A 13,719-nucleotide genomic window follows, 5' to 3' on the forward strand; every position below is an offset into this window, starting at 1 on the left:
ATGGCTTGGGGGGCGTGGGGCCAGGCCCGCGGGGGCCCTGTGGGGGCTCTAACCCTGACAGCTCTGGCTGAAGGGATCCAGGCCAACCAGGGGCAGACCCCAGGTCGCTCTGCCCTTGGCCGTCAGTCCGGACGTGGGCTTGAACCCGAGTCGGATCCCAAGAGTGTGGGTGCCGTCCCTGCCCCGGTCTGTGAGGCCCCTGAGGGACCCTGTCAGGTGAGTGGGAAGGGAGACTGCAGAGACCACATGAAGGAAGATGGGGTCGCTGGGGAAGACAGCTGGGAGAGTCAAGGGCACTTGGCCCATCCCACCCCTGCTCTAGGACCCCCAGAGCTCCCGGGAGGAGGGGGCCCTTGCGGACCTGGCAGCTTACACCGCAGCCTGCCTGCAGGAGGCCGGCTTTGTGGGGACTCAGGCAACAGCGCTCACACTGTCCTCAGCTCCGGAGGCCCGGGGCGAGCCTCTGGAGGCGCAGGTGAGCCATCGCCCCCTCCCTGGCCCCAGCTCCTGCTGTTGAGTTCTAAGGTTGGGGCACGGCTGCACCTGCCCGCGGGGGTGTGGCCATAGGTCGCTGACGTCTGTTCCTCCCCGCCAGGTGTATGCCCTGGTGAGCCAGCTGCTGGCGCAGGTGCCCAGCCTAGCCGAAGGGAGGCCCCGGCGGGCGGCCCTCCGGGTGCTGAGCGCGCTGGCCCGGGAGCACGCTCGGGAGGTGGTGCGTGCACTGCTGCGCAGCTCGCTGCCCCCAGACCGGTAACGCGCCTCCCCCAGGCCAGCAGCCACATCCCCAAGGTCCCCAAACAGCTCTCTTCCCCCTTCCTGATTGGCGGTGGGGGGCGGAGCCTCTGAATTGCCCCGCCCCCACCCGACTCCCGTCCTCCATCCTCTCCCCACACCCCCACACCCCCAACCCCCGCCTCGGGGGTCCTCCGGGGTCCTCAGGGCTGTCCTGGCGTGGGGGCCTGCCTTCCTCCTCCAGGTCACACTGGGAGCCCAGGCTGGGGCTCCAAAGTGGGACGAGCAAGCCAGGTGGCGGCTTCTCCCAAGCGTCCCTGGCTCTTTGGTCACTCTGCCCAGGAGACGGTCTCTGGGGTTTCCTTCTGTACATGGGCTGTGCCCAACACCAGGTCTGTCGCCCTGCTGGTGGCCCCAGGGAGCCCCGAACGGCCCCCGCCGGGCAGCTTAAATTTTTCCTCTGGGGTGTGCGGGTGGAGTGCCTTGGGGTCGGTTTCCCGACTCCTCCCCAGGCTGGAGTCCTCGGGGTGCCTCCCACCCTGACCTGGGGACTCCCCACATCAGACCCTGTCTCAGGGGCTCCCACCCCCAGGGCGGCGGCTGAACTGTGGCCCAGCCTGAGCCGGAATCAGTGCGTGAACGGGCAGGTGCTGGTCCAGCTGCTGTGGGCGCTGAAGGACCAGGCCGGGCGGGAGCTGGAGGCCTTGGCGGTAGGTGAGGGGCCCACGCAGCCGGGGGCCTCCCCCAGGACCTAGGGGGTGGGAGGGTCGGGCCCCGGGGTGGGGGCACCAGGGCGGCAGGCCCGGCGCGTTGGTCACGTTCCTCAAGGGTCCGAGGCCTCGTCCTAGCTCTGCGGGGCGGAGCCTGAGCCGGGCGGCTTGTTCCACAGGCCACTCGGGCCCTTGGGGAGATGCTGGCTGTGTCTGGCTGCGTGGGTGCCACGCGGGGCTTCTACCCACAGCTCCTGCTCCTGCTGGTCACGCAGCTACACCAGCTAGCGCGGGGCGTGCGCGCCCCGGGCTCCCCGAAGGTGTGGGGCCCCTTGCAGCGGGGGCCGCCGCACAGCCACGCCAGGTGAGGGCCCGCAGCCCCGGCCCAGGGAAGGGGGTTGGGGCCGGTGCCCTCCCGGCCCTTCCACCCACCCGCTGCCTGCCCCTACCCAGCTGCGCGGTGGAGGCCTTGAAGGCCTTGCTCGCCGGGGACGGTGGCCGCATGGTAGTCACGTGCATGGAGCAGGCCGGAGGCTGGAGGAGGCTGGTCGGAGCCCACAGCCACCTAGAAGGCGTCCTGCTGCTGGCCAGGTGCGGGAGGGGGCGCGGGGGAAGAGGCGGGGGCGGGAGGCGGGGCCGGCTGGAGGCTTCTCCAGGGGCTGCAGGGGAGACGAGAGAGCGCCCCATCTCCTCCCCATCCAGTGCCATGGTGGCCCACGCGGACCACCACCTGCGAGGCCTGTTTGCGAACTTGCTGCCGCAGCTGCGCAGCCCCGACGACGCGCAGCGCCTCACGGCGATGGCCTTCTTCGCCGGGGTGAGCCTGCTTCCCACGCGGCCGGGGAGGGGCGCCGGCTGCGCGCGGCCGCCCTCGCGCGCGCTGACCACAGGCCTCCCCGCCCCCCCCCTCAGCTGCTGCAGAGTCGGCCCACCGCGAGGCTCCTGCGGGAGGAGGTCATCCTGGAGCGGCTCCGGGCCTGGCAGGGCGACCCCGAGCCCACCGTGCGCTGGCTGGGCCTGCTGGGCCTCAGCCACCTGGCGCTGGACCGCGGGAAGGTCAGGGACAGGGCCGGGGGCGGGGGACCGGGCGGGGCCGCGAGGGGCCGCCCACGAGTCGCTGCCCCCGCAGGTGCGGCACGGGAGCAGGCTGCTGCCCGCGCTGCTGGGTGCGCTGGGCGAGGGCGACGCGAGGCTCGTGGACGCGGCGCTGGGCGCGCTGGGGAGGCTCCTGCGGCAGCCGCGGGCGCCCGTGCGGCTCCTGAGCGCCCAGCTGGGGCCGCGCCTCCCGCGGCTGCTGGACGACGTAAGCCCCGCCCCCCAGGCCTCGCCCCCGCGCCGCCCCACCCCCGTTCCGGCCCATCCCTCCCCCGCCGCAGAACCCCCCGCCCACCAGGCCCCCGGATCACCGTCGGGAACGCAGCCTGCTCCGTCTGCCCTGACCGCGCCCTCCCACGCAGGCCCGGGAGTCGGTCCGCGCCTCGGCCGTGGGGCTTCTCGGGACGCTGGTGCGGCGGGGCCGGGGCGGGCTCCGGGTGGGGCTCCGCGGCCCCCTCCGGAAGCTGGTGCTCCAGAGCGTCATCCCTCTGCTGTTGCGCCTGCAAGATCCCAGCCGCGATGCCGCTGAGGTCAGCTGTCCCCCAAGACTGTCCCATTGCTCTCCCCACCCACCCCCACCCGTCCCCACCCTGCGCCGCTCCTCGTATTTCTATGAGGACCTCAGGTGCGAGTGTCCAGGGCTCCCGGGTTCCTGGTCTTTCCTGGACCACATGCCCTGGGCTCTTCCACCTCTCATCCTGGCCACACGTGGGGTCCCTCCAGCCACTTTCTGGACTCTAACCCTGCTCCCTTCCCCTTCCCTAGAGTTCAGAGTGGACCCTGGCCCGCTGTGACCAGGCCTTGCGTTGGGGCCTGCTGGAGGACACGGTCACTGTGGCCCACTACGACAGCCCTGAGGCCCTAAGCCGCATCTGCCACTGCCTGGTCAGTAGGGGGAGGACGGTGACAGCGATGGGGTGTGGTCAGCTGCCCACTTGGCCCGGTATGCACCAGGCTCTACCCCCAAAACCCGGTCTCCTCACTCTCCCAGACAAGGTGGGGGCATGTCTAAGACCTCTGGCCCTGAGGCCTTGCCCTGGGGGTTCCCCGGGGCCCCCGAGCCCTGGGCTGACGTCTGCCACCTGCTCTCCACGTGCCATGGGTCCTGGGATACCGGCATGACCCTGTCTGCCCCCAGGTTCAGCGGTACCCAAGTCACACCCCCAGCTTCCTGAGCCAGACCCAGGGCTACCTGCGGAGCCCACAGACCCCTTTGCGCTGGGCCGCGGCCGTGCTCCTAGGTGAGTGAGGCAGTCCTGGTGTCCGTCCCTCGCGCTCAGAGCTCTGGGAGCCGGACCACCCTTCCCTGATGGGCGCCGGCGGCCAGCGCTCACGGGCATGTCTCGGTCCAGGCTTCCTCGTCCATCACACCAGCCCTGGCCGTGTCAACCAGGACCTGCTGGACTCCCTGCTCCAGGGTGAGGGTCCAGCTGGCTCACCGGCGTGTGGGGTCCTGGAGAGGCAGGGGGCGCGAGGTCGCAGCGGATGGGAAGGGACGGGTGGAGGGCCCGGGGCCTGGGATACGTTGTGGTTCTGAGAGCTCTCTGCCCTGCCTGAGCTGCCCTGTCCCTGCAGACCTGGGACAGCTGCAGAGTGACCCAGAGCCCGCCGTGGTCGCCGCGGCTCACGCGTCCGCCCAACAGGTGGCGCTGCTGGCCCGCGCCCAAGCCGGGCCCCGCCGCCTCAGCCCAGGTCTCCTCCGCCTGCCCCTGCCTCTCCTCGGCCCAGGCCTCTGGCACCCCAGCCGGCCCCCCCGGCCCCCACCAGTCTACCCCACCAGCCCGTTCCAGCCCCGGAGCGTCATAGGCCGCTGGGGCTGCCTGGGACCCAGCTGGACCTGAGCCTGACCAGCTTGGAGGGTCCCCGGGGTCGCAGACGGGCAGCGCTCCGCTCCGGGGCCAGGCCTGGCAGGGGCAGGTGTGCAGGAGCGGCTCCCCTTGAGGGCCCCCCACCCTGGGCCCGGGCCTGGATGCGCACCAACCCTCCCTCTCTAGGGGCGCCCCGCCCCGACAGCCACGCGACCCAGGACCGGGGCGCCTTCTGTCCAAGCGCCGTCTTGCCTTCAGCCCGCCTTGCCCGCGTGGGCCCATCTGTCCCCACTCAGGCCAGCAACCTGAGTGTGCCCCACCCCCAGCTTGGATGGCACCTGGCAGCTAGCTGGGGTCCGATGGGGGCACGGTGACCCTGGCCCAACCCCGGGAGCTGTTGCCACGAGAGGCCGCCTGCTTGCTGGGTTCACGCATGGCCTCCCCACTCTGCCTCCCCTGCCTGTCTGGGCTGTCCTCCCCAGTGGCCCCAAGTCCCCCATCACATGTCCCACTCCTCACTGGCCTGTCACCATCGCCCCCACACTCCTGTGCGTCGCGTCACAGAAAGGTCACCAGACCTTTTCTGGGTTCCCCCTGACTTCCCCGCTGGAGGCTGGGGGTGGGCTTCAGGTGTGGGGTGCCACCTCCCGCCCCCTCCAGACTGAGGCCCCAGGTGGCTCCCCAGGGCCCTCCCTGGGCTGGAACGAGGGCAGCGTGACAGCACGTGCTGGGAGGAAGCGGCTCTGGGTCCTGGTGGGCCCCTCCGCCCGGAATGCCTGTCTTGAGACGTTCTCTTGCCTTTCCGGGTCCACCCCCCAATGCCATGTCCTTGGGGGTGGCCTCGAGGACGGAGCGGGGACCAGTCCTCTTGGAGGGCTGGGACCCGTCCCGCCCCGTCTGGGGACCCCCTTGGGGTCCCGCCTGGCCCCTGGGGCAAGTGGTTAAAATAAACACAGGTGCGTTACAGGGGTCTGGGATGAGTCTGGAACCGGGTCTGGGCCAAGCATGGAGTCCTGATGACCATGGCCTGGCCCGGGTCTGGCTCAGGCTGGGATGATAGATAAGGCAGTGAGTATCGAGCGAGGAGTAAGGGTCCGCCCGCCGGGGGTTACAGTCAGGCCGGTTCAGGGTCCGTGTTTACGGCCAGGGAAGGCAAGGGTTCACCTGAGACGGACAGAAAGCTCCGGAGCTCAGGCAGGAAGGTCGTTAGGTCCTCGAGGCCCAAGCGCACGGGTCAGTGTGGAAGCAGCGGGTATGGTCTGCTGTGTCCGTTTAGAACTAACGAAACGTGTCACCGACCCTCCGGGGGCCCCCAGACTCCCGAGGGAGGCTGGGAGAGGGAAGGAGAGGGGTGTTTGGGGGTGTCCTGGGAGGCTGTGCGGGCCTGGGGGCTCTCGAGCCAGTCCCCTGTCGGGCAGGACCGCAGCTCCCAGGATGGGGACGCTGAGCAGGGCAGGGCTGGGTGTCCGTCTTCGGTGTCCCTCGAGGCAGCGGGTGTGTGCGGGGACGTCCTCCGAGCCCCTGATTTGATCTGGGCCCGAGGCTGGGGCAGGAGCCTCACGCTCCCCTCAGTAACGGCCGCTGAGGTCAGAAGCAGGCCCAGCCCCCCAGGGCCGCCGCCCAGGAGCCGCAACCTGGGCTGAGCGATGGCCGCGCGCTTCCGTCACCAAGCAGGGCACGGCCGGCCAGAGATGCGCTCTCGAAAGGAGGCCCCGGGCTCCGCGGAGGGCTCGGGCAGGCGGCACCCGGCCCCTTCCGCCCCAGGTCCGTCGTGCCCACCGCCCTCCCGGTTACAGGAGCGCAGGCTCTGTCCTGCACAGTGTGTCCCCCGGCTCGTGGTCCTGTGGCCACCCCCAGCTTGCTATGCCCCCCAAGACCCTCTGCCCGCCAGGTGGGAGGACGGAGGGCGTGTGGGGCGCAGCCCGCTTAGTCCTTGCATTCATTTCGCTCTCGGGCTGGGACACGAGATGTTCTCTGGGGCCAAGGTCCTTGCTCTGAGACTGCTGTCCCTCCTGTTCGGTGAGTCCTGGGGCCCCCTCTCAGGGGCAGCCATGGCGGAACCCCCGCTTCGTCGCCCTGCCGGCGCGCAGAGGAAGGCCGACTGCGGTTCCCACCACGAAAGGCCGATTTCCGGACTGTGCACACTGTTGGCGACGAGGCCATGTCGGGTCCCGCCTGTGCCTGCCCTCGGGTCCCCCTCTGCCGTGGGTGGCTGAGGCCCGCGAGTGGCCAGGGATCTGCACCCCAGGGGCCAGGACACCCCACCCACGCACAGGGACAGACTCTTAGCCTTGAGCAGATGTGCCTGGACGAGACCAGACCATTCAGACGAAGGTTAGGGTTAGGTCCACGCAGACCCTCCCCCAGGAGGACCAGTCTGTGTGCCTGTCAGACAGCCGTGCTCTGGTCTCCGCTCCGTCCTCGAGGCCACAGCGGGACGTCCTCAAGTTCCCTGGGCAAGCTGCTCTGCCGTGTTCGCTCGGGGAGGCCGGCCTTCAGGGGAGGGCCGGGGCCCAGCTGCGTGGCCGGTCCTCTCCTGCGGGGCCGGGTCCCAACACCTGGCAGACCCCTTAGCCCCACGGCAGAACAGAAGTGGGACCGCGGAGCAGCCCCTGCCCCGCCGTGCTCCCCGCCTGGTTCTGGGACCTCCTCAATACTCTGTGAGCCTCTCTCCCTCGTACACCACATTTATTGACTCTCCCAACGCCCGGCCCCGGGACGAACGGGCCACAGGCTGTCTGGGGTGCAGGGGTGGGCTCAAGCTGTGTCCCACCCCCGTGTCCCTGCAGCTGCCTGGGGGAGCCAGAGAGGGGCTCAGCCCCAGCAGCTGTCCGGGCTCAGTCCCAGCAGCAGGAGCAGGCAGGCGAAGAGAGCGCAGGTGCGTTCCTGGGCCTGTGGCTCCCAGCGCACCTGGGGGGCGTCCGCCTGCACCTCCAGCCCGCATTCCTCCAGCAGGACCCAGGCAGGTGTCTCTGGGTCCCAGCTGCTCCCCAGGACCTCTGGTGGCAGGGACACGCCCCTACACTGCTGCCAGGGACTGCTCTGCTCCAAGACGCTCCCCACCTGCTAGAACAAGGAGGGAGGTTGTTGTGAGCTGTGCGTGCCCGCCTCCCCCCATCGCTCCTCCCTAGGACCCCCCTCACCCCTTGGCCCCGCCACCCACATGTGTCTTACCAGGTCCAACCGCCCAGAAAGCTCTCCGGTCTCCAGCATCTTCCCGAGCACCGCATGCTGGGTCTCAGTCAGCACTGGGGGGAGACTTCCGCTCAGAGGGGGTTCCAGAAGGCCTGGCCCGACAAGCCCCTACCCCTGCCCCGCCCGGCCCCACTGCAGGAGCCTCTTACCGGCCAGTGCTTCCACCAGGTAGAGGACAGGGCGCGCCAGCTGCCCTTCTAGCTCCCCGGAGCTGTTCACCAGGCACTCCAGGACGGCGCCCGCTGGACCTTCCAGGGTGGGCACCACCCCACAGCTCAGGCCCTGCTCCAGCTGGGGACGGGGCCGGACGGTGAGTCCAGGCGCCGGGTGCGGGCCCCTCCCGCCGGCCCTCCTGCCCCGGGGCTGCTCACCTCGTCCTCCAGAGTTTGCAGGGCCCGCTCTTCCCGCAGCACCTGCGCCAAGCCCGCCAGCAGCTGCCCGCACAGTTCCCGGGACAAGCACCGGAGGGCCCGGACGTGGGCCCACACCTCTGCCTGCAGGTCCTGGAAGTCTCCCTTGAACGCAGGACCGACCTCAGCAAACCCGTCTGTGGGGAGAGGACTAGGACTGACCTTGGAGAGCCCTGGTGGGGAAGGGCAGACTCCCGGGGGGCAGAAAGGGGTGCCCGCCCACGTTCCCGGGCTTCTTGAGCTGTTGTCTGACCTGACTGTAACTCTTCGCGTCCGGAGTAAAAGTGTTCACTTGTGGGGCTTTCAAAAACCAGCTTGCGGTCTGGGCGGAGCAGGGCAAGTCAGGGCTGGGAGCAGGCCCCTGGGCCTCACCGGCCATCACCACCACCCAGCCCTGGCAGCCCAGGGCAGGGGAGAGGCTGGGCCGAGGCAGGGGTGAAGCCGGGCGGGGCTGGTGTTCCTGTGTCCATAGAGCTTCCCTGTCCCCGGTGCGAGTGAGTTTCCTCGGGCACTGGGGATCCCGGCCGGGGCCTGCCGGCCGAGCTGAGCTGCGCAGAAGGCCCCGGGCTGGGCGGGAGGCGCCCACCTCACCTTCACTGGGCGGCATGAAGGTCTTCGGCCTCTTGCCCTTCTTGTCCCAGTAGAGGAGGACATCTGTAGTCCGGGGGGAGCAGAGATGGGGCAGGTCGCCCAGTGACCCCAGCCTCTGCCTCACCCCCGGGGGCTACCCTGTCCCCTCCCAGGCCCGACCTCGGCTCCTAGGCCGCCCGGGAAGCTGGGCCTCCTCGCCTCTCTGCCAGGGCCGCAGGAGGCACCCCAATCCCAGCTCACCCCAGTCAGGGTCAACGAGCAGCTGGGCCACTTGGAAGGCCAGGACGGTGCCCGCGGGGATGCTGACCTTCTTCTTACGGCTCCGGCGGCCCTGGCCTTGGCCCTGTGGGGTGGAGAGGGGCTCGGGCCTGGGCTTAGGTCATGGGCTGAGGAGGCTGGGTGCAGGTGGGGGGGTCTGCCTGGGGACACCCCGCTGGCCTCCCCGAGCCCTGCCCAGTTCACGACCCTCGCCGCACACCTGGAAAGATAAGGCTCCAAGCAGCGCAAACTGGCCGGATCCCTCGTGCTTCTGGGTCTGGCTGACGGTCACCTCCTCCTGCGTCTGCAGGACCTCTGTCACCACGCACACGTCGCTCTTGCAGTTGCGCAGCTGCCCCAGGACTTTGTGCTCCGGCTGCCGCAGGCGCCTGTGGCAGGTGGTTGACCTGGAGGCTGTGGTGGGGGGCAGGGGGTCCTGCCCTCCCCCTCTGTGGGCCACGCTGCTTGGGGGCTGCTGCGGCCCAGGAGCCCAGGACCTCCGGGGGGGCCCAGGCCCGGGATTCCCATCATTCCCTCCCGGGGAGCTCCCAACAGTGTTCCTGGGGGGTGGGCCATGGTGGGGGAGGCACAGACCCAGGAGTGCTCCGTGGACACCGGCAGACCCTGGCGATACCCAACCCTCGGCCGCTGCTCACCTAGCCGCTCCTTCCCCCACTTGCTGCCCCTCCCTGGATTGAAATTTCAAAACTCTACCCTGAACTACTGTTGCTCTTCACCCCTGTCCCGTGTGGGCTCGGCTCGGCCTGGCCCCGCCGGCCCTCAGGATGCCGTCACCCATCACCTCGGCAGCCTCGTCCCCCTCTGCCGGGCTTGACGGGCCCCCGGGGCCTGTACTCCCCCCACCCCGGCCGCCGTGCTGACCCTTGGCCTTTCACGGCCACCTGGTGACTCCTGATGCCCCGGGCTGGTGACCCGGGGGCTGCCCGGGGGCTCACCTCTCTCGCTTCATGGCGTCCCAGACGTTGGGGTCCACTTGCCGTGTGCACACTTTCATTGAGATCCTGAGGTACTCGGACACCGACGCCTGGCCCGCAAGCCTCCCCTGTCCCGCGGCTTCCAGCTCCCCGCCGCCCTGTGCCTCCCCGTCCGTGCAGTCGAAGACGCGGATGGGCGTGCTTTGTTTCACGTCTAGAGCCAGACCAGAGCTGAGGGCCCGTCCCCCCGTCGGTCCCCGGCCCCTCCCGCGCAGAGGGTTGGAAAGGCCGTGTTGTTGGAAGGCTGAAAGCCCAGAAGCGCGGAGCCCGCAGCAGGCCCCCCGTCCCTCCCCTCCCAGAGGACGGGGTACCTGGTTCTGGGGCGCCAGGCTCCAGAATGTCCCTGATGGACAGGTTGAGGCCCGTGTAGCGGGCTTTCTGGAATCGCGACATTGGGAGCTTCCTGCGCAACAAGCAGTAGGGCTGGAAGCCGGCGGAGCTCTGCAGGCTGTCCACGGGGATCAGCTTGCCGCCGTGGTCCAGCTCCCGGACCACTCTCTTGACCACGTCCTCGAAGGTGGATGCCATGGCTCCTGAGGAGGACAGATGGGCCAGCCGTGTTGCCCTCCGGCTAGAACAGTGGGGGATGGGGGCACCACTCGCTGCTTGGATGCCTCCACCGGCAGGGAGCTCTCTTCCTCCACAGGCCGGCCTGGGACGCTCTGACGGGCAGAAAGCTCCACTCCTGCTGCCGACCACTCAGCACAGGAACAGTGTCTGCCCGCCACCCCCTCGCAGCCGCGCCTGGGGCTGCTGAGCGCCTCTAGGCTGGGATGGGGTTCGCAGGCCTCTGTGGGACTCAGGCCACCCGCGCAACAGGACTGTGGCCGGAGTGCCCACGGGAAGCCCCGGAGAGCCTGGGACTCTTAGTGCTTGCTGAGCAGGGGCCAGGGGAGGCCAGAGGTCTCAGGGTGCCCCCAGCCCCACGCTCTCGTTACTGGGGCGGCCGTCTCCCTGGGTGAGGCGTTCAGAGGGCAGGAGAAGCAGCAGGGCCCACCAAGCTTCTGGGGACTTGGCAAGGGGCCCACACAAGGCTCTGCCCCAGCGTCCCCAGCTTCCAGGGATGCCCTCTGAGGCTCTTCCTGTGCCCAGAATTGCATGAGCCCCCAGCCCAAGGCTGAGGCTTCAGGGACCAGAGCCTACAGCAGGCCTGACCCAGCACACAGGAGGCCTGGGCCCCAGGCAGAGCAGCCGGCCTTTCCCGACCACTCCTGCCAGGCGGAGACCTTTGAGCCTCGGTGTGGGTCTGGATTCGGAGTGGGCCACGGGGTACCGGGAAGGGGCCCCCCTGCGGTCGAACCCGAACCCAGACAGGCTTCCTAGAGGCCTCAGGCTTCCCTAAGCTTGCCTGGGAGGGTGCTGGGACCTCGTGGTCGCCCAAAAGGGGCGGCATCGCCCCCACTCAGCCGGAGCTCCCCCTCACCAGGCAGTGGGGACGGCACTGGGCGTGGGCTGCAGCTCACCGCGACGGTCACCCCTGGTTCCGGGCCCACGACGGGAAGCAGGTCCGCCCTGCAGACCGGAGCTGGGAAGCGTGCAGGGAAGTGCACGGCTGCGGGAGCCCAGACCCAAAAGTGAAACTTGAGTCTAGTGACGTGACCGGCCGGCCCTCCCAGAAACGCCCCTGCCAGTGCACCCCGTGAGGCCCCACCCGCGGCCCCAGCGCCCTCGCCTCCCCCTCCAGCGGGAGGTACTTCCCGTGGCTTCCTTCTTACAGCTGGAGCCCAACAGACACGGCTCTGAAGGCGCGGACGGCCGGCAATGCCGTGGAGATGTGCGCATCCACACCCAGCTGGGAGCCGCCAGCCCGGCCCCGGCCTCGCGCGAGGCCACTGCACGCCTGCCTGCGGCTGTCACAGACCCCACAGAGCAGGGGTCGGGGGCAGAGGGACCCTGCGGGGCCACCGACAACCACGCTCAGCCTCGCCCTCTCCTCTCCTGCGTGGGTTCAACAGAAACGAGGGCGTCTGTTCACGCACCAGCCCTCCGCGAAGGCTCACGCGGCGTCCCCTGAAACACCAAAACGTAGAAGCAACGCAGAGGCGCATCAGCCGAGGAAAGGGCTCGGGACCTCCGTCCAGGGGAAGACCCAGGAGGGAGGGAAGGACATACTGACGGCCCGGGACACGGATGAGCCTCAAACGCAGGCCCAAGCCCTAGAGACAGAGTAGATGAGAGGTCGCCGGCTTAGGGGGGTCGGGGAGTGACGGCTGACGCGTACACCGTTTGTTTCTTTCTTTTTTTCAAGATTTTATTTATTTGAGAGAATGGGAGCGAGGGAGCGTGAGAGGGGAAGGTCAGAGGGAGCAGCAGAGCCCGATCCAGCGGGGAGCCTGACGCGGGAATCCATCCCGGGACTCCGGGTCCCGACCCGAGCGGCAGGCCGCCGCTCACCCAACAGCCCCCCAGGCGCCCCACGTGTGTGCTCATGCACGTGTTTGGGTCTGTACACGCTTGCGTGTATTGTGCGTGATCTCGGGGTGGGGGCCGCAGGCCTGTGCCGCACCCGGGGTTGCGGGTACCAGAAGGCTGTCCTGTCTGGTCCCTGCCTGGTCCCTGCACGCAGCCGCCTCTGGGGGACCGGGTGTGAGGCAGGGGCGCCCGGCAGGAGCCATCGGCGGGCAGGAGGGGCAGCACCTGGGCCACGTGGGCCACGGTGACCACGGAGCGTGGCCCACGGTTCCTGCTTGCCTTGAGTCCTTTGCCTGGGGCTGGGACACCTCAGGCTTGGCGTGCTGGGGCGGGGGGTGGTGGTGGTGGTGGTGGTGAGTCTGCTGCACTTTCTTGGACCTGTTTCCAGTTTTCCATCAATAACCAGAGTGAGAGGGACTTGCCAGGCCCAGGGCCTCTCGCCGGGACGTCTGGACTCCTGACTCTTGATTGAGGTCAGAGGTCAGCCTGACAGGACAGGACTGAGCCGGCCGGGAGAGGAGCGGGAGAGAAGGTGGGAGGTGCCGGCCCTGCGCCCTGTCCCCTCCCTGGTTCCCTTTCAAAGAGCAAGGGGGCCACCAGGACTGAGGGCGAGGGCCAGGAGCTCTGGGGCGACACCATGTCCACCTCGAGCCCACCCTGCGTTACTCTGAAGCGGGTGGGGCTGCCCTGGGGGTCCACAGCCAGGGAGGACACACCTCTGAAGGCAAGCCATGACCCCAGACTGACGGCCCTGCTATTTCCGTGTGGGTGCCCTGAGGTGGACGACACTTGCTGCACCCAGGGACTCTGCCTCCATCCGTCAGCTGGCCGGGGCTGGCCGGGGCTGGCGCAGGGCGGGTGGTGGCAATTAGTGCAGTCACACAGGCCATTGAGATCCCAAAGATAACCCAGAGAGCTCTGGAGGGAGCCGCCCCATCTCAGAGATGGGACAGTGGCCTGAGGCAGCTGCTTTCCAGGCTCGGGGTGGTGGGCACCAGGGGCCGGCGCCAGGGGCCCCAGGTTCTGCTGGGTCCGCGACAGGCAACCGTGCAACCCATCGCCTCCTACCCCGCCCCATAAGGGCGAGCAGCCTAGGGTCAGCTTCACCCAGTGCTGACTCTCCCATGGACATCCCTCAGCTCATGCGGTGCCGGTGCCAGGAGGTCGTCGCCCTCGCTCTCTGCAGGCCGCCCTGGGTGCTGGGTTCCCCTTCCTCCAGCGGTTGCCCCTACCTACCCTTCTCCCCCAGACATTCCCCACCCCGTCTCCCCTTCCGACCTGCCCACATCTCTGTCCCGCCCTCTGACCCCCGGGAGCCCTTGCTCCAAAAAGCAGACGCTGTCAGGATTGGAGACCTCTGACCCGATGCCGCTGCAGGGCCAAGCGCAGACGAAGTCCCATCTCGTGCGGACTGAGTCCCCCGCGGGGCATTCCTCCTGCTCAGCACGGTGGCCACCCTGTCAGTAGCCCAGGCGTTGGGGTGCCTCTTCCCAGCACTAGCTTGGCCCAAGTA

The 13,719-nt window shown here is 69.2% G+C and overlaps 2 protein-coding genes across 4 annotated transcripts; one reads left to right on the forward strand and one right to left on the reverse strand.

The window, feature by feature from the left end:
* LOC122905286 (maestro heat-like repeat-containing protein family member 6) lies at nucleotides 1-4,378 on the forward strand. Its single transcript, XM_044246955.1, has 14 exons — nucleotides 1-216; nucleotides 323-475; nucleotides 596-750; nucleotides 1,325-1,442; nucleotides 1,622-1,806; nucleotides 1,896-2,033; nucleotides 2,145-2,259; nucleotides 2,355-2,498; nucleotides 2,572-2,745; nucleotides 2,900-3,067; nucleotides 3,303-3,422; nucleotides 3,676-3,778; nucleotides 3,890-3,955; nucleotides 4,113-4,378. The coding sequence occupies exons 1-14, from the start codon at nucleotides 1-3 to the stop codon at nucleotides 4,376-4,378; spliced, it is 2,121 nt and encodes a 706-aa protein (XP_044102890.1).
* Nucleotides 4,379-7,016: 2,638 nt separating this feature from the next.
* Nucleotides 7,017-11,368, reverse strand: LOC122905493 (gasdermin-D-like). Of its 3 annotated transcripts, none has more exons than XM_044247057.1 (11): nucleotides 11,258-11,368; nucleotides 10,106-10,327; nucleotides 9,756-9,948; nucleotides 9,020-9,188; nucleotides 8,782-8,884; nucleotides 8,542-8,604; nucleotides 8,204-8,272; nucleotides 7,912-8,087; nucleotides 7,690-7,831; nucleotides 7,520-7,593; nucleotides 7,017-7,411 (listed from the first exon to the last, which is right to left on the reverse strand). In XM_044247057.1, the coding sequence occupies exons 2-11, from the start codon at nucleotides 10,320-10,322 to the stop codon at nucleotides 7,160-7,162; spliced, it is 1,458 nt and encodes a 485-aa protein (XP_044102992.1). In that variant the 5' UTR covers nucleotides 10,323-10,327; nucleotides 11,258-11,368; the 3' UTR covers nucleotides 7,017-7,159. The 3 variants fall into 3 exon arrangements, with proteins under 3 accessions (XP_044102992.1, XP_044102994.1, XP_044102991.1); XM_044247059.1 differs by having other exon boundaries at nucleotides 7,017-7,408; nucleotides 11,218-11,368; XM_044247056.1 differs by having other exon boundaries at nucleotides 11,218-11,368.
* Nucleotides 11,369-13,719: the final 2,351 nt, after the last annotated feature.

The sequence above is a fragment of the Neovison vison genome, chromosome 4 (assembly GCF_020171115.1).
Source record: "Neovison vison isolate M4711 chromosome 4, ASM_NN_V1, whole genome shotgun sequence".
Classification (NCBI taxonomy): Eukaryota; Metazoa; Chordata; class Mammalia; order Carnivora; family Mustelidae; genus Neogale; species Neogale vison.

Bases quoted from the DNA above. Each gene is read 5' to 3' on its own strand.
- LOC122905286 (XM_044246955.1), top strand. From the start codon at position 1: ATGGCTTGGGGGGCGTGGGGCCAGGCCCGCGGGGGCCCTGTGGGGGCT. The intron at 217-322 runs GTGAGTGGGAAG...CCCCTGCTCTAG, and splicing joins CCCCTGAGGGACCCTGTCAG to GACCCCCAGAGCTCCCGGGA. The intron at 2,499-2,571 runs GTCAGGGACAGG...CTGCCCCCGCAG, and splicing joins TGGCGCTGGACCGCGGGAAG to GTGCGGCACGGGAGCAGGCT.
- LOC122905493 (XM_044247057.1), bottom strand. From the start codon at position 10,322: ATGGCATCCACCTTCGAGGACGTGGTCAAGAGAGTGGTCCGGGAGCTG. The intron at 9,949-10,105 runs GTACCCCGTCCT...GTCTGGCTCTAG, and splicing joins GCCTGGCGCCCCAGAACCAG to ACGTGAAACAAAGCACGCCC. The intron at 8,885-9,019 runs GTGTGCGGCGAG...TCCACCCCACAG, and splicing joins TTGGAGCCTTATCTTTCCAG to GGCCAAGGCCAGGGCCGCCG.